The sequence below is a fragment of the Agelaius tricolor genome, unplaced genomic scaffold (assembly GCF_023055355.1).
Source record: "Agelaius tricolor isolate 1412-34295 unplaced genomic scaffold, bAgeTri1.0.p SCAF_24, whole genome shotgun sequence".
In the NCBI taxonomy this organism is placed as follows: Eukaryota; Metazoa; Chordata; class Aves; order Passeriformes; family Icteridae; genus Agelaius; species Agelaius tricolor.
Window position 1 is genome coordinate 7,079,768 of NW_027269284.1, and position 23,030 is coordinate 7,102,797.

The following is a 23,030-nucleotide window of genomic DNA, read 5'->3' on the forward strand; positions in this document are numbered from 1 at the left end:
GGCTCCCTCAAGGAGGCCTTTGGCACCTTGGGTAAAATCCTGACCCTTTGTGCCTCAGCCAGACAGGGATGTTCAGTTCAGAGGGGGTAACAACTGTAATGAACTGACCACAGGAGTGTTCAATGTAACCCTTTATTGTAATGCAAAAAGAACAGGGCTTGGTCATCAAAAACATCCCACAGTATTAGAAATATAAAACATGTCTCCAAATTAATTGTATATTAAAAACAGTCCACCTGTGCCAAAGTACCAGTGAGGTAGCAGGCAGCCTGTAGTGTGCTTCTGCTTTTGTTTGACCATCACGTTTGCAGGTGTGGATGCAGCATTTGCAGAGCTCTGGTACCACTTGTACAAAACCCCATCAGAATGGTCCTGAGGGGTTGTTCTGTGCCAGCCCAGCCCCTGCAGAGCCCTGTGTGCAACAGCACCTGGGGAGTGGGGAGGGCTCCAGGCCTGCTGCTCTTGTGCTGGCTCTGCTTCTCTTAATGCCTTTCTCAGCTCTTGGTCAGGGTGTGTGTGTCTGGTTTTGTTTGTTTGGTGTTTCTCTGTTTGCAAAGCTAACGCAGCTGGCTGGGAGGCCACCTTAAACAGAACTGCTGTGTGTTGGTGCTGCAAATGCTCGTCATGTATCTCCTTCCAGAAGATCAAAATCTTCCTGTTGCTCAGCAGAGTCAGGTGCCAAGAGTTAGGTCTTGCAGAGGTCCTCAGAAGCTGGTGATGGTTTTGTGGTTCCTTCCTACTCCTCCTTTGTCTGCTGTTTTATAGACCTGAGTAGAGCCAAGGGGACAAGGAAAAAAGCACCACAGACAGTGAAGCAAATCTCTGCCCCAGCCAGCCAGTAAACTGCAAAAGAAAGGGAATTCATCTTGTTAGTGTGCTTGTCCTTGCAGAATGCCCCTGTGAAAGCTTTGTGCTCACACAGTACCTGCCCAGCTGAACAGAACTACTGACCCTGGGGGGAGCCAGAGGGTGCCAGGAGCTCAGCACATGGCTGCACTCAGCAAACAGCCTCTGGCTTGCTTGGTGTTAACATCAGCCCAAGTTCAAGCTCTGAGGCTTCTTCCCTTCCTCTGTCCCCTCACCCTGAAATGCTCAGGGGCTCTGACCCCATGCAGGGGGTACCTCTGCCCCTTCTGCCCCAGCTGGGCTGTCAGGTGCCAAGAAGAGGAAGGAGCCCGAGGCCACACTCACCTGCAGCTGCCAGGACGGGTCCCAGGGCTCTGGCCAGGGCGCCCAGGCTCCTCAGGATGCCCATGACTCGTCCCTTCTGGCTGGCAGTGCCTGTGCAAGCAGAGTGTGACACTGTGGGTCTGGGCACGGCTGCAGCTCTGGGAGCTTTGTTCTTTGGGGCATTTCCCACCTGCATCTCCCCCTCCCATCACTTCTCACCCAGTCCCCAGCCTGCCCTTGCCCTCCACCAAGGCCTCACAACTGCATAAACACCAGAGCCTGGCACGAGTGCTTGACCGGGACAATTTGCAGTGCACGTTCCCAAAACCCCCCAAGTCTATCAAAACAAAAACTTCACATTGTACACGAGATTTTCTGAGAAGGCCCAGGTGTACAATAAGCACAGAACTGTGGCTGCAAGTTAAATAAGAGCAACATAAACATGACCTTACTGAGCAAAACCTTCCTTTTCACCTCAGCAAGCGCTGCAGTCCTGGCCCCCAGCTGACCCAAAGCTGTGTTATCCACAGATGGCACCACAGCTACATCTGCTTTACAAGGTAACAGAGCAACCCTGCCAGGCTTCAGAAGGTTCCTCTGAAGGTCTTTTCTAAGGAATCAGCAAGAAATTATTTCACTGCTGGCAGGGATGGCTGGTGACCTTTTCAGAGAGCCCAGACTGGTCCCTCCTCAGTGCTGTTTGTGGCCTTTGCCCACTTCTTCATCACCACCAGCAATGAGGTCGCTGCAGTTTCCCCATCACACTGGACTGAGCTGTGTTACACAGCACAAAATTCCAGTGTGATATTGATGGTCACTGACCAGATCATTGCTGTTAGTGCTGGAATTATCAGTTATGAACAGGTATGAGCCATGGGCTGGTTCCTGTGCTCCTCTGCAGAGGGATCCACAACTGTTCCTGTTGATGCTTCACTCAACTCAAGGTCAGTTCTGTGCAATTTGAGCCAAGTCAATACAAAGGTCAGAGCAGGAAGGACACTCACCATAGCCTGACACCACTGCTGACAAACATGGGATAACAATGGCTGCAGCTGGAAAAATCCACAGAAGAGACTGTCAGTGAACAGCAGAGCTCAGAACAGACAAGAACAGTGACAAACATGTGGCCCAAACTCGTTACTGCTGCAGAGAAATATGCTGAGCTCTGGGCACTCTACCCCCACTGAGTCACCAGGTTTAATCCAGGTCAGTGATGGGAACACCCCCTCCAAGGCAACCTGCAGGAAGAGCCCAGAGCTGGGAGTGCTCCAAGCAGATGTTTCACATTAGCATCCCTCATTGTGTGGGCCCTCGGGACAGGGATGGACAGGGCAGATCAGCCAGCTGGCAGCTTCCCAAATCACTGTGCTCTTATCAGGTGGAGCAGGGAATTGCTCTATTCCAAACAGACAGTGAGGTGGCTGTACCGAGTGACACTGTCCCTGTGCAGGCAGGGCACTGGACTCAGGGAGGAGAGGCAGCTACAGCCTCTCTTGGGAAAGTCACATCCAAGAGGAAAACGTTACAAAGTTTTTTGGACAAAAAAGCCAAGAGTTGTTCAGCAATCACTGCCTTCTTACTGAAATAGGGGCTTTTTCTGCCAAGAAAAAAGTGCCTCAAACATATAAAGCAGGGAAAGGGAAGGGGAAGGGAGGAGCAGGAATGATCAAGGTTGATTTCACTGCAGGTGCCCCAACTGCTGGGCAGAGGGAGGAAGAGAAGAAGAGAAGCACCCCAGGGGCATTTCTAGCTGGCTTAACTGGGAGGAGATGGAGCCTGCACAGGAAGGGGCCAGGGAAGACTCAAATATGGTTACACATAATGAACACCCCCTATCACTCCTCACCTGTCAGACACACAGCTGGCCCCAGACAAATAATAGGCTCAATAAGTACATTTTGTGGTTTAGAGTTTACTCCTAAATCAAGCTGTACCATGCAAAAGAGAACTCCACTTCTGTAATAAGTAATCTATGGAACTGCTTAAACAATAGTTAGCAGCATTGGTAATACCTGAATCTCTTTTTGGACATCCAATAGGTGGATCCAACTTCATTCATGACTGTTTCCCTGAACAACAGCTTAGGTTGGCAGAACAGAATTTTGCAAACACTGAAAACATCTGACCCTCTCTCTGAACACCCTCAGAGTGTGCAGGTCTCCAGCCTCAGAAATAATGCAGCACCACTCAGGTACAAAGGTTCCCTGTCTTGCTTTTTTTCCTGAGCTGAGCTATTTAGTGCATACTTTGCTTCTAGGTCTGCTAAGAGGGGGTTAAAAAAAAAATCCCCAAGAGCTCCACAGTGAGACAGGACAACAGGAGCACTGGGGATGCTTCCAGATACCTCCATGACAACTTCCTGTGATACAAAACCCCAGACACTGTTTCATCCGTACTTCATAAATCCAAGTGTCAACTTTCTGTTACTTGTAGTTTGAAATTAGAAGTGCATCTTTAACAGTGTGAATAAATACATGAAGGAAAATCATTTGTGCTTAGCTTGCAGTGCCGTTTGAACAGCTCACCGAAGGAGTACAGCAACAGTCCAGCACTCAGCACGGCCACATTTGCAGCCCATCCAATTAACAGGAACGCTGGAATCAGCAGCACAATAGCCTGCAAAAGGAATGAGTCACACGGTTACAGCTGAGCCGCGCTTGTTAAAGCCCAGCTCGAGGTGTCCTGCCAGTTCCCTTCCGGGGATGGGACAGCACACAAGTCACAAGCAGAAAGCTCTTTCTTCCCAAGCAGACACTTCAAAGTCACCTGGATGGTCACAGACCACCACAATGAACTTTTCTGTTCCCTCTCACTATCACATGATTGCACACCACATGCAAGTTCTCTTTCTACACATCTGCCCTTTTGAGGGGATATTTCCTCTTGTTCTGTGTTAACCTGGCTTTAACTCTTCATCTCCTGAGCTGGCACAAGAGAAGAAAAAGCTTCTGTGCAGCAGGACTACAGCTCCTCTGCTTTTTCACAGCGTTATTGGCTGATTTTACCTTTAGCCTTCAGGTTTCTGTAGCCAAGAGGAAAAAAGGGGGAAGAGGGTGCATCTAAAATTCAAACCCCCAAAATAAAAAGCATTCTTCATCTCCTCTAAGAGCTGGACTTCCATTTCCCTGTGATGTCTCCCTTGCTTAGAGCTCCTGCAGAAAAGACCGCTCAGATCTGCTTTGTGTGTGATAAAGGAGGGTATTCACTGCCACTGAGTGCCTCATTTTGAAGATTCAGTGGTAAATGAGCTACTGTAACCACTGTGCTAAGAGAGGCCACTTCTGCCATATGGTGCAGATTCACAAAGTGCCAGAATCGCTTCAGCAAAAGGGGGAATTCCCACAAAACCCACGGGCATCCCCGGAGAAGAGTGCCCCAGGGCTGGGGGGTGTTCCTGAGGAGCCATCAGCCCAGCAAATGCGTGTCTGAGGTGACTGCAGTCCTGGTGCAGGGCTGAGGAAGGAGGGTAAAAATGAGAGGAGCAAAGGGCAGTGCAGTGCCAGCAAACACAGCAAGGGCAGTGCAGTGCCAGGCTGGCAGAGCACAGGGGGGAAGCTGATGAGGAGGATGAAGCAGCACAGCTGATGTTCATCCACAGGGAAACGTGACACCAGCAGCCTGACATCAATGTTTGCCTGCCAGGGACCAGGGTGGAGATTGTTTCACCAGCAGAAATCACTTTAGAAGAAGCTGAGTCAATTCACTGGAATGCAGTGGTTTGGAAATCTACCCTGCCACCACTGATATCACACAGGCCTCAAAATAATGTAAAATACATTAATCAAGGCTCTAACAGTCCAGGCAAACCAATTGCCAAGGAGCCAAGGTAGTGCTTTGTTTGTTCCACACACAAATGTAAAGGACACATCTACTGTGCCCAGAGCTGCATGAACTGCAGGGAGCTGCTCCCTGTCATCCCAGCACAGCAGCTGCAGTGTGTGTGTGAGGAAAGAGCCAAGCAAAACAAAGGAATGTACCCTTCTGTCAGTGAAACCTCAGTCTGAACACTGATACATGCTTTTGTTACATGTAATACTGATGAACACAAACCAAAGATTGGAAAAAGAATCTATTTCTCCCTGCCCAGCAGTGAAATGTACTCCAGGGAAAGCCTGTCAAGCACAAAGATAGCCAGATTGAAAATAATTTCCCAGAAAGAAAGTCAGAGATCAGCCCTGAAGCAGCTTTAGTAGTTTCTGCACTGCAAGAGAAATCACTGAAATAAAGCTACTCTTCACAGTATTCTACCTAACCTGCACAGATGGACAATCTGTTCTCATTCCTTACTGCAATTAAATATGAAGAACACAAAGTTTCAATAGTACTGTTGCTCATATCATAAGGAAGAGCTCTTATGTTCCAAAGTTTAGTTAGACAGATAAGTGCCCAACAACCAGTTTTGAGAAGTCATTTAGCTGGATAGATGAAACAGAAATTTCTTTTGATTGGACAAATACAGTTATAACCTCCAATTACCCTTCACTGCACTTCAGACTGAAAATTAACATATCAGATTTGTGGGGGGAGAAAGAAAAAGAAATATTGATTTTTTTTTTACCCTTTTTACAGCTCTGATTTCATTTCCTGGCTTGATTCGGCGAGCATAGCCTCCCTGGATCACAGCCATTGTTATTCCAATAAAGAAAAACATCTTGCCCTGCTGCATGCTGGAAGGGAGGCAGAAGCACAGAGAACAGAGTCAGGCACGGAGCATTCCAGCCTGGGATTCACCACTCCGGGCAACCCCCCCTGAGCAAGGGACACAAAAAACACAAAAAGCCCTCGGGGCTCTCTCAGCGCTGCCTCGGCAAGCAGAGAGCAAGGAGGGAAAACTCCGAGCTCTGATTGCAAGGTGGGACAAAGCTGGCAGGTGCTGCAGCCACCTCTGGGCTGCTGTGGGGTAGGTCAGGGTTCCTGGGCTGCCCACAAAGACTCAGCACACAGTGAGTGTGAATGTGCTGTGAACAGCTGTGCCACGGGCATGGGAGATGCTGGTTTCCAAGGTGCAGCTCATGGAGGGTTTGATGGAGGTCAGCAGGGCACAGTGTGCTGGTGATCTGGTGTCACACTGGGAAGTCTGAGACGTCACTCCCTCCACCCTTCCATTTTCTTCAACTTTCCCTTTCCCCTCTCTCACTGACTGAATTATGTGGAATTCTGCAGCTCACTGAGGGCTGCCCTGAATGCACAGGACACAGCAGAGCACAGAGCACTACAAAACCTCTCCTTGACACACATGGATTGGTTAAACCACAAACTGTAATGAAAGACAGACAGGGAAAGATGAGACAACCCCCTGAGAATTACTCAAAGGGAAGGACATGCACAGGAATCAAATTGCAGGTTCACATTCCTGGCTGGAATTTTTCCTATGAGCTGGCAGAAAAAGTATTTCAAGCTGAGCTGTTGGAGGATTCTGTTCTTTCTTGTCTGCTGGTTGACTACAGGAAATCAGGCTCTGTGACATGACTGCACACCATATGCCATGCAGAATTTGCTGATGAGCAAATATCAGCACACAGATATCTCCCTGTCCTTTGCCTCTTCAAGCTTCAAGTTTTGTCCTGATATCTAAAAACTCTTTGAGCAAGAAAAGGTTTTACTATAGTCAATACAACTAACACAACTATACCTATTTCAGGAGCTTAAATTTAATCTTGGGTATTTATGGAGTACTTCATTCATGATAAAAATCGTGCCCATATTTCATCAATTCTTCTTACAAAGCCCAAATACCACCAAACACAGGGATGGCTGTGTTTGAAAGCCTCTCTTGAAAATACATGAAGAGACCTTAAACTAAAATATTTTGGAAAATATCCTAGTCAAATATACAACATTTATTGAATACCTGCTGAAGTGGAATCTCTGGTGAGTGAGAAAACTCAGTGTGTACTCCAAGCCAGAAAACAGAAAGAGGTACAGAAAGTAGGCCAGGCCCAAAATTTTGAGATTCTGAAGATCTGAAAAAAACAAAAAAACCCAAACAAACACCAAGGGGGTGGGAGGAGGGGAGAAAAACATGGTGATGTTTTCCAAGCAAAGCTTGACAATAAAACCATAATATAAGAGCAGCATTTATCAACTGTACAGGGAAATGATCTCACCTCAGATGCTCATTTTAAATATCCATATCAGACATGCCACAAAAGGAGTCCTAAGAGATGTAGAGAATCCTACATCTCCAAGTTGTGAATTGAGAAACAAAATTCTAGTCTGAAGTTCCTGGTGTGCAGCCTGAATAAGCAAACTCACATCTCCCTTGCTCATGCCTTGATCTATCTTTAAATCACTTCACTTACTGCAGCCAGTGGCTGAGGAAAACACAAATATCAAGTCAGAAATCTTCAAAGCACTCATCTTCAAAACCTTATTTTGGGAATAAAAGGACCAAGGTCCAGTGGAACTTCTGATTGCCTGTTCACAAGATACTGAGGTGGGCTTTGAATGAGTAAACAGAGCCCTGCTTCTAGAATGGTTTGAGTACAGTTTTCACTAGAGGCCAATGGCACACACAGAGTGTTACTGGAAAAAGCCACCTGACACTTACTCTGCTCTGAGGGGGACTCCTTTCCTCGGGTGACTGCAGAGAACTGAAATAAAGCCAAAGGACTGAGCAAGTCAACTGCTGCCTGCACTCCAGATGTCACAGAAGGGACCTGATCAAAGACACAAAGAGGTTTATTTAAAACCCTAATGCAATAATCACTACTAGGAACTGACAGGAACCACCAAATGTGCCTCTACACCTACACAAATCATCTGAGATGAAACAAAGCACGTGGCACTGGAATTTGAGTGGCCCAATAACAACCCAGACTTTCTGAACTCACAGCTGGCGCCAGTGACTGAATTGAAAGGTGCAGCCCTGACAGCACCTTTCACTGGAGACACAAATTCCTCTCTGGGTTCCTACAAAGCAGAAGTGGCTTGTTCTCCACAGCCTTGAAGGTGGCTTTATTTGGTTCACCTTTTGCATCATCACTCATGTCCAAAGAACATTTACTGGGAAAATAATGGCACATCTGTCTGCAAGCTCACAGGCAGCTGAGGATTTGCTCTTGTGCTACAAATCTGAGAGCAGTATGTGCAGCACATCAAACACTGGTCTGTTTTGGTTCTGGCTGCTATTTTAGCCAGCCAGTGACACCTCCTGGGGAAGAGAAAGAAAATATAATTTTTACAGAGATTCTTTGAAAATATTTTAGAGGAATTTCCAAGGAGATTCTGCTTGGCCACAATGGGTGGCTTTTTAAAGAGGAAGATTTATTTTGTAACACTTCTGGGCCTTGTACTGTGTCCATCTCAACCTAATTATGTACCTAGTGGCACTCTTCCTGCTCCTTACCCACAGGCACTTATTCTTCCATCTAATGCTTATTCTTTCATCTGTAGATAATTTACATTTTTATTCTTGTTTTTTAAATTCTAAAATACAGAAAATTAAAGAAAACACAAAAAGAAACAATGTCAGAATGATTAGAAATCAGATTAGAATGATCAATAATTAGAAATCAAATTAATATAAATCCTGCATTATTAGGAAAACTTTTTTTTTGAGTAGAACTTAGCCTGTCACTTTACACAACAGTCACAGACCCTCAAGAATCCTGAATAATCACATGGAGTATTTCATGCCTTCAAGGCACTGCACAGGCTTTATTTAAGGAGTTTTCTTCTCTTCCCAGATAGGGAGGGAGGGAGCTACTCTCTCTTTGAGGGCAGAGATCAAAGGTCAGATCATCAGAGGAATTTAATCTCAGTGCATGACCTGGGGACTCATTATGGGCTGGATTTAATGAAGCTGCAAACAAATCAACCTTCAATATGGTATTAAGGACCTCTCTTGTTTTGATAGTCAGAGCTTCTGAGTACCCAACAGCAGAGTCTGGAGCCCATGAGTCTCACAACAGCAACCAGTTCAATAGGCTGGGCTGGCCTGGAGCCATGAAGCTGCTGATTCACACAGAAAATATTGGGATATTCTCCCTCCCACTGCATGTATTGCACACAGTACAGACACACCCAAAAAGTTTGCTCACCCTGTTGAGAGGTCTGAGAGGATTTCCTGAAGCTGGCCTGTGGCAATCCCCAGTTCCTGCATGTGTTGGTAGGATGGGGTTTGCACCCCAGCACAGAGAATCTGGGCACAAGCAACTCCCTGCAAGCATCTTTGCCAGTAACAAAAATACCCTGTAGCTTGTACCTGTTTTGAATTATCACCCATGTCAGACAGGATGCCAAGCAGCTTTGCACAAGGCTCATTTTAGTTTTGTCCAATTACAATACATTGTATTTGCACATGTTTAAAATCATAAGTGTTTTATGAAATATATACACCTATTTGATTTTTTAATGTAGGTGTGTTTGTGTGTGCACACATAATTTTTTTTTCAATTTCTCCTATCTTTGCCATAAAAACAGTGGTCTAGAAATTATTTCATCTACTGATCCACAATGAAAGCATTGTCCTAAAACTGGCTAAAGAATTTCACCATCCCCCAAAAAGTATACACTGCCAATTTCAGTCAGTGTCAGCAGCTGCATGAAGTTGAGTTTTTTCACAGGTTCAAACTCTGCAACATCTAACTTGTAATTAATTTCTGTGATTATGATTCATTATCCCATAATTGCTCAATTTTACTTCATGATCATCCCCAAAGTCACCATGAATGGCAGGCATTTTCCAGAGTGTCTCTGCTCATTCTGTTTTCCTCTAATGCAGTAACAGGTGTGGAAGGCAGGGTCAGTCTACATCAGGACTGCAGCCTGGGCCTGCCAAGCTGCAGCCTCAGCTCCCAAACCAGATGTGTTTAGTGTGCACAGAGCACAGCTTTGTCTTTCCACAAGTCTGCTACTGACACTGCACAGCCCTACACACAGTCCAGAAAAAGAGAGCTGTAAGACTCTCCCTCCAGCTAGGCAGCCTTGCTCATGGCTGGCTTAGCTAAGAACTAACACAAAAGCTCTTCAAGGGGACAGATTCCACTAGAGACCTTCCTGTTCTTCCCTTCTCCCAGTCAGGTCACAGCAGGAGCTGCTTTGGCTACCATAAGGCCAGTATGACTCTCTTGACCTGATCAGCTCATGGAACAGCTGACAAAAAGAGGAAGGAAGAGAGTAAAAATGCTGTTCTCTTTGTATGAAAACATGTCCTTGTTTCCCATCCCCCTCCATTTTCCCTTCCTACAAGTTAATTTCAACATGAATCAATATGAAACACTCTATCCTGTGAAAAGCAGACTGATAGAGAAACAAGGCTATAATGAGAACACAGCAAACTTCAAGGAAACAGATGTCTGATCCCACTGGCACATCCTCCTACCATTTATCATGATGATTTCCCCTCTTTTTACAGCTTTGTCCTTCCAACACATTCCACTGCTATACCTGTGAGAGCACCTGCTGCAGCTCAGCCCAGCCAAGTTCCAGAAAGGCAGCCAACATACCTGCCTTTCCTCTGTCATCCACAGGCCAAGAAAACTACTCAGAGAGTGGAAGGAGTTACCAAAGAAGAGAGCAGAGCAGCCTAATAACTGAAATGACAAATATGCTGGAACACACGGACCCCTTCCCAGATGGAGACTGACAGCACACGAGCACAAGAAGCCCCACACCACCCTGTCCTGAGCAGCCAAACTCTCTGTGCACTTGGTGTGACAGGGACCTGGCTCTGAGCAGCTTCCATTGCAGCACCCACTGCTGTACAGGGACAGAGCCCCAAAAAGCAGTGACAGAGAGCTCCTTTCCCTTCCAAAATTCACAATGGTGCTGGCTAATACAGAGCAGCTGGTCAGAACTTGCAAGAGGATAATAAAAGGGGGAGGGATCTATTCAGTCATCACATGTTCCCAAAAGGCACTGCAGCCATTTAACCACTCCACAGCAAAGGAGAAATTGTTTATAGAATACAGATTGCTCTGCAGCACTTCCCTACATCACCACGTTGCCACCTTCCTGGAGTGTGCAGCTTTAACTAAGAGCAGGACTTTATCTGGAAGGTTTAGGAACAGCCAAATAGGAAAGAGGAACAGATGACACATGGAAGAGTTGTTAAAAGAAAATAACATAGCTGTAGTGCTTGGGAACACAGTGTGAGGAACAGATTTCACATGGGACACAACCTGCTGGGAAACACTCAGGGAAGGTGCAAAGTTTTGTCCTGGTAGGATCATTGCAAATCAAAGTTTCCTGAACAATTCTCTGTGTCAAATGGGTTTGGCTATCCAGAGACCAAGCACCCTCCAAAAGCTGAGTGCTGCTAGAAACCAGGGATCACAGCAAAGACCCAATCAGTGAAAGCCTCAAATCAAGTGCAGCTACCCAGGGCCAAATTCCACCTCTCTCATTCTGCAAAGGAGACTGTTCTAAGAGACTAAGCAGTGTCCAACCATACAATATTTAATCCTAATATTAATAAATGTTTGGCCCCACAAATCCAATCAGTCACTGAATTTTAGCACATGTAGGTATTTTCTATCTGTAGAAGACAGAGCAGCTCAGAAAAAAAGTAATTTGCTATTTTAGCATTCAAAATATTCAAGAAAATACAATATAATAGGTAAGAAAACTTCTAACATATACTGGATGAATGAAAGAAAATCCAGTCTCTGATGCATTTACTTTTATGATTCGCTGAAATTCTCCCCCAAGGAATCCTTGTGGTCATAGTTTAAATTTCACAGTCTCTCCCAGGTTCACATGAGGTTTTGAGAAATTTAAACCTAACACACCAAAACCAGCAATGAAGCAGTCATGTTAATTATAAAGATCTTTAATTGCACTGGGCTAGGAAATGGGACCATCCCTGGAAGTGTCCAAGGTCAAGTTGGATGAGGTTTTGATCAATCTGGTCTAATGGAAGGTGTCCCTGCCTGTGTCAGGGGGGTTGGAAATAGGTGATCTTTAACCACCTTCACACCCAAAATATTCTATGATTCTATGATCATCCAACTGCTTTGACACCAGCATTAATAATAATCCTAACCCAGGAACGAGCTACATTTCTGAGACACTGGCTAAGCCTGTTCTTTGCTGTTTCCGGTATTTCAACCATTTTCAAATCCTATTTTTACAGAAAAACCAGATCTTGAGACTGATGGTCCATTTACCCGTTTTTCCTTGGGAAGTGTCTCTGGAAGAAGGAGGAAGATGAAAATGAAATCAGCCACAGCAAACACGAGTGCTGAGAGCGCTGAGCGAAGGTAGAAGACTTCTCCTTTCTCTGTCTGCATGGCAAGGTAAGCACCCATCATGGGGCCCAGGGTGAAGCCCAGGGAGAAAGCAACACCAATCATGGCCTGCAGGGATAAAGTGAACACAGACAGAGAGTTTTAGACACCAGTTTTTTCAGGTTCTGAAACTATTTGGATTAACCAGGTACAGAGCTCAATCATCCTGAGGTTGCAGGGAGCATGAAGCATTAAAAGCCTGCTGTTTCCAAATAACCTATTTTGTTTTCTGTCCAGTCAGGGAAGTGGCAAGAACAGGCAATGGCCCATCACTGCTTGGAAATAGCTTCAGTCAGATGCTGTTTGCCTCCCAGAAAGCAGCATGAGCATGCCTACTTTGCTTTGCAACAGAAAAGAATACAAGCCATGTGGGTGTGAGCCCTGCTGCACTGACTTACTCTCAGGCCCTAAAAATAGGCCCTGATCCATTTTATTCACTAGTGCTGTAAGGCTACCTCTCTCCACAAATAAAAATGCATTTTGGCCCCCCAGGATTATGATAATTTGCTTGGAAGATGCATTAGCCATCACTGTGAAATCTAAAGCCTTCCCCTCCCAAGAAGCAGCTGTCCTCTGCAGTGGCTTATAACAATCTGTTAAGAGAAGCCTGGGCCTGTAAGGTTTTTATAGGATGAAAGATATAACTGGTAATTCACAGGCCAGGTTCAGCCTGCAGGATGTTTCCATCTGGGCCACTGCCTTCTGGAAGTGGATTGGGCAGCTGCTCCTACTTCTCAGTCAGCCAAATGTCACATCCTCCACCCACTGAGCTCAGATCCTGAAGCCAGTGCAGTGTGCAAGAAGTCAGGAGCACTCTGTGCTGTGCTGCTGTGCTTCCACAGCTTGGGAAGGTGAGGAAAAGGGGTTGCCCTGTAATTGGCTTCCAGCTGCCAAAACTGGGCCATAAGACCTTTTGATTTCCAAGCTATTATAATCAGAATTAAAGTTACCAGCAGGAGAAACAGTTCTAACAATGAAACAAGATAGCTTTCCCATCTCTAGAGCATCTGTGTTTCATTTGTTAGGTGAAGGTCGTTGGCAAAAGTCCAAGAGCTCCCAGGAATATGATCTGGCACCTTTCCAGAAGCAAGGTAGAATGTAAAGTCATGTTTGCACTTGATCAGTGAAAACACACCTGATGACACATACTGAGCACCCAAAAGCAATGAAATGTTGCCTATTAGCACTGGACATGTGCCCTACAAGTGTAACTCACCATGCCCTTGCTCCGTGCTTTTGGAGAGTGCAAGTCAGCAATGATGGCTGTGGAGAGGCTGACATTCCCTTTGCTTATCCCCCCGATCATCCTGGAGAGAAGAAAAACGCCAAAAGTCCGAGAGGCAGCCCAGAGCGAGTATGAGGCTATCAAACCCATCTGCAGAAGCAAGAAAGGGTTCTTTATAAAGCAATGCAAAGTTGATGTCATTTCTGCCCACTTCCCAGCCAAACATTTGCATTTTTTGTTTGTTTTCAATGGCTGCTCCAAACCCCATGGAACAGAACTGGCTGAATAAACTGACACTGCACCATGTCTTGAACAGCAATATAAAAGAAGTAGAAGCAAGTCCATACAAACTACATATAATTGGGATATTTCTAACAAAATTAGAAGAGCAAAATTCTGTGGAAGTTAAACCAGTCCTGGGTACAAAACATTTTTGTACATCCCACTCCATTTGTTTCCAAATTCAAGAGAAATCTGAGTTCAAAATAAGAAATGCATCTTGAAGTGCTATACTGAACTTCCTAACCAACCATTCCCAGGATCTATGGAACAGGTCATGAAGTGATCAGCCCTCATTAATCACTTGATGAACTAAAATACAGAGGAATTAAGTCTAACATTTGTTAACAGAGCATTTGAAGTCATTTTCCCATACACAGGGAAAAGGGGTTTTGGAAAATGACAGAAACAGATAAATATTTTGGTGTCTCCTATGAACAGTTCTGGGGCTGGGAAGCTCAGTTTAAGCACTCACACTTGGAAGCGTGGCCAAGTGACTTGGCAAGAAAGCATCAACAACCAGCAGATCTCAAAAATTCAATTCTAGAGCTGAACTGAGACTGTCATAATTCAGTTCCTGTGCTAAGCACAAGATCATGGTGCCTTCCTCTGTGTGTTGAGATGCCATGACTAAGATCAGCATGTGACACTCACCACTGTCACCAGGATGACAGGCCTTCTGCCCCAGTGGTCTGACACTGCACCAGTGAGGGGAGAGGAGAAAAACTGCAGGAGGGAAAAGATTGAGCCAATCAGACCTAAAAAAAAAAAAAAAAAAGATAAAAAGATATGAATCATTAGGTTTACTGCCTCCATCTTAAATACAAAGAGAGACAAGCTGCTCGAGATCTATCACACTGTGTGTGATAAAAACTTGACATGAAATGTAAAACAGCAGCTATGAAGAATAGCTTTGTCTCTCAGAACACCAACATTGCATTGTTACTTAAGTGAGGCAGCAAATACACACAGACCAGATGTAACAGGCATAAACTGGATTAATTCCTGGTTACTTCACTGGTGAGAAAGGGTTTGAAACTCACTGGTTATTATGGAATGATGATTCTCCAATGTTTCCCGGCTGACTACATACATTTTTTGTTCTTAAAGCAGAGATAACACAGTCTTTAACAGTCACAGTTCTTTTAAGACTTTTTGATTGTTTGAACCTGATTCTGTCACACTTAATTAGTTTTTCTTTCCTTTTATCATGGAAAGAAGGACTTAAGCACTGCTGTTAGTGAGGCACCCTAAGAGGTAGGAGTGATTCCAACAGACTCCAAGAGTCCTTTGAAATCTGCCTCCAGCTTCTGTGATCTTTAATTCCTCTTTTCTCTTGCCATTTCTAGCTTCATAGACTTATTAATTTGCACTACACTCTCAACAAGCAGGCAAAAGTAGCTTTGCTGTCACAGCTTTTCTCTAAAGGAAAAACTGGGTTATATGTTTCAGATCATTCAGCTATCAAAGCTTTAAAAGGCAGAGGAGAGACAGACCAGAAGTTCTGCTCACATGAGCTTTGAGGGAGGCAGAATATTGATACTGAACACCTTGTTGGGAAGAGCTGCTTGTGATAACTCACAGCTCAAAAAAAGTGGGTAAAAAATCTTACAGAATTTTACATGGCCAATTCATAACACACAGTTCCCTTCACAGTGTTTCTAGCACTGTAAAAACACCCTTCCATGCCAAATATTTCCAAGCCAGCATGCAGCAAAACCAGGGCTGCTCCCCAGGGGATAAGGAACTGGGAGCTGAGGGTGACCACAGCACTGGCAGTGCCCTCACCAGCCTGGTGCCCCACAGTCTGATGGGCTGGGCAGAGCAGGTGCTGCCAACAGCACCCACTGACAGTCCCACACAAGGCAAGGGTTCAATTCACCCTTCCAGGGATGGAGCAGCAGGAGTCAGGGGCAGAGAAAGGAGTGGAAACAATACCATGATGTTGGTTAGGAGACAAGACACCTCCAGGGTAAGTCTGAGGTCCATCCAAGAGATGGGGACAGAGACAAAGTCTGAAATACAGCTCCTGAATCACTGGGCAGAAAGTGTGTGGCTGATGACTGGGCACAGCAAAGAAGTATTGGTGCCCTCAGGGCCCTGACATGGCAGAGAAGTTTCTGCCTTGAAGAGCCTGCAGTCTAATGAAAAATTAAAAATATGGCTGGCACTGGGAGAAACAACAAGATGGTCTTGCAAGCACCTTCCCAATCCTCTGCTCCTTGTGGCAGACCAGGGCAGTGAAGGAACACAGGCTGCAGGAAGGCTGCAGCAGCCTCTGCTTAGTATCACAACTATAATGAAACTTTCCACACAGCACTCCCAGGAGTGCAGGACACGGCAGGTAAAAGGAAAAGCAACAAGTTGGACTCGACTGGGAGTTCCCACCCCTTGTCTAAACAACTCAGATGGTGAGAAGCTGAAAGTAGGAAGCTTCTGGTCAAGCCTTAGAGAAGACAGAAAGCAGCTTCTGAGGGATTAAAGAAAACTGTTTCCTAGCATTCAAAGCCAGTAATTTGACTAAAAAATGAGCAGAGAAAGAAAAACATGCCTGCAAGGATACGGTGGGAAAGAAGAAAATGGCTTATAAACTTCCTAATGCCTGTTATACCAAATTAAACTACTTTAAATAGTAACAATACATTCACACAGATTTTAAATAAGTTTTCTGTTTCATTTAGTTTATTTTAAAAGTCTTTTGCTTATCTTGGGGGAGGCCTCAGCCCTCTAAAAAGAGAGGGTTGACAGGTTCTAACTAAAATGAACCCAGACACCTTCACATCTTCATACTCTGAAATCACAGTTTCCTCACAATTCTCTAGAGGGCAGGAAGCCACAAGAGTCCCTGATGTGTACCATGACATATTTCCCTCATTGTTCCTGCTGGAGCTCATCCACAGCAGTGTCCTAGAGAGAGAAAATGCTTAGGGTCCTGCAATCCAGGGGCTCTGCTGCTTTTAATAAGACCAATGGGGTTTAGAAGCAGCACTGCACTCCCCCCGCCCAAGGGGGAGGCTGGAATGCACAAGTTTCTATTGGCTTCCTCCTGATTGATCTCTGATCATGTGCAGATCAGTTGGGAAGGGAGAGGCATTTCTGGGACTGCCAGGGCCCAGCACAGCAGCTGCTGACCCTCAGCTGGCAGTGTGACAACAAGGAACAGCAGGCCTGTATTTCTGTAACAATCTGTAGAACAAATGGAGTAAGATCATAGCATAATTCAGGTTAAAAAGGAGCTCTGGAGGTCACCTATTCCAACCACCTACTCATAGGGTCAGCTGTGAGGTCAGAGCAGATTGTTCAGGGCCTTACCCAACCAGGGTTTGACAATCTCTGAGGATGGACACTGCTCTGGGCAGCCTGTTCCACTGACCATCCTCACTGGAAGAATGTTCCTTCCTATTTCCCACCTGAACCTCCCCTGCTTCTACTTACACCTGCAGCCTCTCCTTCTCCCACACACCTCAGTGAAGATCCAAGCTCTCCATAACCTCCCTACAGGTGTTGGAAAGCTGCCATTCACTGCAGACCAGCCAAGGGCCCCAGACCCTCCACTGGACTCACCACAGTGCATGGACACTCCTCCCTGTACTGGGGACCAAAGCTGAATGCAGCAATTCAGATATGGTCTATCCAGTGCTGAGGAGAGCAAGATGATCACTTCCCTTAATCCACTGATTCTGATTCTGAACACACATCCCAGGAGCTGTTGGCACCTTTGCTGCCAGGGCTGGCTCATGCTCAGGTGGCTGCTCACCAGGACCCCCAGGGCCACCAGTGAGTGTCCAGTCTGCAGCATTGCAAGGACTACTCTTTCCCACAGACAGGACCTAAAATTTGTCCTTACTGAATTTCACAAGGTTCCTGTTATCCCATTCCTCCTGCCTGTCTCAGTGTCTCCAAATGACAGAGTTGGAGCAGTCCAACTCTTCATTGCTATCAGTGTGTTGAAAACAAAATCATTTATAGTCTACTCTAAGAGACATTTTCTGTGTTATTTAAACCTAGAACTAATAACAGGCAAGCATGCTTTTTGTATTTCTTGTCATTCTTCACATCAACATTGCATATAACTTGGAAAGAACAGTGGTTTTTGGCTGTTAGCATGTCTGTTCAGTTTCCCTACCTCCAAACAAGACACTGTTGTATTTCCTCTCTGGAGGTATCCCAGCCATCCCTGCAAACCAGTCTACCCCACGTTGCAATGACAAATAGAATCCATCCTGAAAAACAGATAATGGAAACAGAAACAGGAAGAGAGTTTATTTTCAAAGACTGCATCAGGGACTAGGCACAATGTGAACTAGAGACAATGTTGGATGATTCCTTCCCTCCTCCTCCCCACACGAGAAAATTTCCTCACTGATCAAAAATAGCTTAAACTGTGAATGTTAACAGACAGCAGATAGTACATGTTTTGGTGGGACAATGTCTGAATTTGAACTTTTTCAAGCCTTCAGGCCCATTACCTGCTAAATCCTGAATTAAACAGGCATGCCCTGAAACTTTCAATTAAAAAGGCAACATGAGACACACACTGTACTGCTGCACATATTTAGCCTGGGAGAACCAGAAGCTTGCAGAAGGAAAAGATGATGCAAAAAAAGAATGATTCCCAAAAAGAGGAGGAGGACTTGAAAAGAAGAAGGTCTGGAAAAGAAGGTGGAGATCTTGGCTATTGGAAATACACTGGAAGTGGAGGAAGACCCTGGAGGCCAGAGCCCATGGTTTGGGTTAGAGATGTGGTTGTAAGAAGGACAAAGCCTGCAGCTGGAGTGGGGCTAGAGTGGGGCTGAGAGACAGAGGTGTGGGCTGCAAAAACAATTCTCCCACAACAACATGTTCATCTTGGCCAGTAATGCCATTAACACCTGAGCAGGGTAACAATGAGCACCTGCACAGCCAGGATCCAACAGGAGCTTCTGCTCTGTTCCTGGAGGAGCAGCCAGCTCCCTGCTAGGAATGGAAGTTGAGATGGAACTCCACACTGGGGGAGGGAGCAAGTGACCTTGTGAAATACTCAGGTGGGGTAAAAGCTCTCATCTCTTTGGTTCTTCAATAAACCCCAGCCTGCAGATCCATCATGAACTGCCTCACCAGTGACATCAGTGTAAGACACAAAAGCATTGGTAACCACAAGGACTAGTCCCTAAGAAATACTTGAATTTTTATCAAAACAAATCTCCCACTTTAATGAAAAAATAAGGGTGGAGAGTCTTATGCAGGTCGACTAATAAATTCAGTCCATGCACCATTTCTATGTGCCAGGTAATTATTAATTTTCCTACAGCTGTTTGGTTTGCCCCAAGGCAGGTGATTTTTCTTCCATTCCTCCCTCAAGATCCTAACACTTTTTGTGGGCTGACTTTCTTGTTACTTACCTCAGTCTGGCTGTAATAATCAAGGATGGAAGGAAAGAGTGGCAAGATGAGGGCAAATCCCAACAAGTCGATGAAGAGGGCCAGGAAGACAATTGTAATAACACGATTATGGTTCTGTTCCTGCCTGTCATTGCTGGAGCTGCTGCTGCTGCTGGTTCCTCTCTCTCCCAGGGCCATGTTCCCAGTGCTCTGCTCCTAAAAAAAATTGCATTTATATCCAGTCAACAGGAAGATTTTGCAGGTCTTTCATAAGAGTATCTTGCTGATTCATTCCTACTTTCTACAGACTTCACAAAAATAAGTTCTGGCTATATTAAGGTACCTGGGAACAAGGGAACAAGAGCCTGAACCCTCCAGTCTTGGCTATTAACTCAGCACTAAATTTTCTCCTATCAAGAACAGGACACAAAGGCAATAAAACAACAAACTCTATTATAGGAGCACCTCAAATAGAACAGAGCTAAGGAGCATTTGAGGTTTGTCAACATGTGAGCAACACTAACATGACTTCCCTACATGTTTTCAACACAGCATTACAGTAAAATAGGTACAAAAGGGCACTCTATTCCAAATATTTACATCCAAGTAAGAGTTTATTTATGCCTTCAGTGTATATTAGAAATGACCAAAACAACAATTAAAAAAAAAAGGCAGACTTCCTAACTATTGCAGGAATGCAGTCTTCAAGATAAACCCCACAGAGCAACTCAAGAACAACAGAAGAAAATTTTTAAACCTCATCTTTTATTTCTTTCTCCAGATGATAGCTACTGACCTGGGGCATCAAATGAGTAAGGCAGCATTTTTATTTTGTCAGAAATACCAGAACTATCAACTCTCTTTGATAATACTCCAAAACTATCTTAAAGCCCTTAACAAGGGCACAGATCATATATAGTTCAGTCTTTAACAAATAAAGGAGTTGGTCTCAATCCACAAAATTAACTCATTTGCAACATAAATCAAAATTAAGGAGTAATATATAAACCATGGAACTGCAAACTTCAGAATTGTAAAACATACATGATATCTCAGTCATAAAAGAATCAAATTTACAGCCCCCTCCTCTGCAAAAGTCCCTGAAAGTTTGTTGGACTAAGAATAAAAAAGGAGACAGAATTTCATCCAAAGCAAATTAATACAAAAACATTCATTGACTTTGATGAGTCAGCACTGAAAACAGTGAGCTATTCTCAATATATATTCCAGACAGATATATCATATTATATACACAAGGCACTTGCACATAGAAAACGATACTACACTAATTGAAGGCAATAAAACTTTGTCATGCTCAGCAATAAATATTATTGTGACATTTCTTGACCTATGAAGTCAGTTTAGTGGCACTGAAGCATTATTAAAGCTCAATTGCCAGGAGGTAAATAAACATGGAACGGGGGCCACCTGCAATCCATTTACTAAACTCTTGGCATAATGCTCTTAACCAAACTGGTCTGATTTAGCAGATTTATGTTCAAGATCCTTTTATTTAAAATGGCAAATCATCACCGCTACAAATATTCAGCATTATTTGCTTACCCAAATGATAAAAGAGCACATGGAGCCAAAATAACCATTCCTTTAAGAAATACTCTCTGGGCCTAGGTCTATCCAGCCAACAGCTGAGGGGTGGGGTCACAGAGGCAGACTGTATCTTGTTTTTCCTCACAAGTTTTTAGTCATCCACTGAATTGTATGACCAAGCTGAACTTTATTCCAGGGTTATTTACAAAGGTAACATCCCTCACACCTTTCCCTCAGGAACATTTCTGCCACCGTGCAGCTCCAACCCATCGATGCTTGCGCTGACCTTTCACTCTGCTCCAGTTTTGGCTGCGTGGTTGCAATTTCCCTTACGCAATGTCCCAAGGTACTGCACGTTTTTGCTTTTGTGCTCCACTGGTTTGGTTGTTCAAACCTCTCCATAATTTTATGCTAGGCAGGAAACCACACAACATTTTACAGGCCCTTGGCATCCTGACAGCAAAAACAGAGCACTTCACCTCCACGGCGACATCTGCCTTGTGTGAGGCGCGCTGGGAGAGGGAGGGCTCTGGCTTTGGGGAGGTTGTTCCTGAGCACATGTGAATCCCTCACAGCCGCTGGCTCTGCCCGGCTCTCCCCAGCCATTCCTGCCCTCGGTACTCCCCCTGTGGCTCTTCGCTTCTGTCCCTGTGCGCAGGGCAGGGGCTTGGTGCCGTGGCTCCCAGGAAGGGCTCAGCACCAAAGCCGGCCCTGCCCGAACTGAGATTTATTATCGGCCAGCAGCCAGAATTTCATCCTTCGGGGGTTTTCTTACCTCACCTTATCGCCTTGTAAAATTTCCGGGGCCCGGCTTTACCTGCTCAGCCCCGGGAGGGCTCCTCAGCCTCCCTCACGCAGCCCCGGCTCAGGTCAGGGCAGGCGCTCGGCCGGGCACGGAGACAAGCCGCAGCTCCCCAGGGCAGGGCAAGGCAGGGCAGGGCAGGGAAGGGGCGGCCCGGCAGAGATGAGGCGGAGGACGCGGGGTCCCTCCCGCCAGGCGCCCGGGGTCCCTCCCGCCCGGGGAGCCGCGCCCGGCCCTGCCCCGCCGCTCCCGCCGCCCGTCCGCCCCGGGCACCTACCGCTGCTCCGGGCTGTGCGGGCGGCCCCCGCCCGCCGAGAGCCTCCCCGGGGATGCTGCGGGCGGCGGCTCCTCCCCGGCCCTCCGCGGCGCCCCGGCCGCCTTCCTGTTCCGGCGGGGATGGAGCCGCTCCCGGCGCCGCCGAGGACGGACCCGGCCCGGCCGAGCGGCTCCGCGGAGCGCGGCGGGGCTTGAGCAGCCAGCGCAGCGCCGCGGTTCGAAATGAACCGCGAACCTCGCACCGCAGCCCTGCCTTCGCCCTTAAACACAGGTCCTGAAACACTCGTTCCAAGGGGAGAGCGGCGTTCCGTTTATTGCTACAGCAGCAATAAATACAGTTAGCTGCGGCGTTGATAAGGGCTATCTGACAAAGAGAAGAAGGTAGTTGCAAAAGATGTAACTCTGTTCCCAAACCAAACTTCTCCCTCAACACTAAGTTTTTTAGCCCGGAGAACATGAATAGCTGTGGTACTATAAGTGCCACGGAGCACTCTTCCCTTATCCAGGCGTGTCTGGTGTCCAACTTGCTAATTAAAACGGGAGGATGTGGTTACAAGTGGACTTATGCACATCCATCACCACAGTCTTAAACAGGTAAGAATCAGCCAGCAAAATGTAGAAAGCAAATTTAATACAGGTATTAAAAAGACTTCTGATTCCCTCGAAGGCAATGTAGTTATCAGCACTGGGACACAGACCTTCTACTCAGTGACATCTCTCATGGATTGCCAGCTGATTAGACTTGGAGGAGCTTATGTAAGCATAACATCAGGATTAACATGCCAGTTAGATCAAATAGTTATCTAACTGGCTAACTCAAATAGTGAGCTGCTAATCTCATGTATACCTGAGAATTTTATGTACTTGGTTTGGTGTGAGAAATATCCAGTACATAGTCAGAAACTTGAATGATCACACAATTGCATTCCATTCCAAGGCAAAATTCTTTTTTGAGGTGCTCTGGACTAAGTATGAATAATCCTTTAATACCTGAAATTAACAAATAAATAAATAAATAAATAAATGTATTCTTCTGCTTGCTTATCACTGTGTATAAGTGATGGGGTACCATCTGAATTGAGATATATTTTAAAAAGCCCTATTGAGACACCAAATAAAACAGCTCTTCCTGCTATTAA

At 45.6% G+C, this 23,030-nt stretch overlaps 1 protein-coding gene across 4 annotated transcripts; it reads right to left on the reverse strand.

Annotated features, from left to right (window-relative positions):
* Positions 1–116: 116 nt before the first annotated feature.
* MFSD10 (major facilitator superfamily domain containing 10) lies at positions 117–22,171 on the reverse strand. Of its 4 annotated transcripts, none has more exons than XM_071447369.1 (13): positions 21,893–22,171; positions 19,287–19,481; positions 18,032–18,128; positions 14,560–14,663; positions 13,618–13,776; positions 12,282–12,470; positions 7,721–7,829; positions 7,022–7,133; positions 5,729–5,837; positions 3,696–3,786; positions 2,175–2,222; positions 1,192–1,281; positions 117–767 (listed from the first exon to the last, which is right to left on the reverse strand). In XM_071447369.1, the coding sequence occupies exons 2-13, from the start codon at positions 19,461–19,463 to the stop codon at positions 760–762; spliced, it is 1,293 nt and encodes a 430-aa protein (XP_071303470.1). In that variant the 5' UTR covers positions 19,464–19,481; positions 21,893–22,171; the 3' UTR covers positions 117–759. The 4 variants fall into 4 exon arrangements, with proteins under 4 accessions (XP_071303470.1, XP_071303467.1, XP_071303469.1 ...); XM_071447366.1 differs by having other exon boundaries at positions 117–843; positions 21,893–22,116; XM_071447368.1 differs by lacking the exon at positions 21,893–22,171 and adding an exon at positions 21,631–21,881 and having other exon boundaries at positions 117–843.
* Positions 22,172–23,030: the final 859 nt, after the last annotated feature.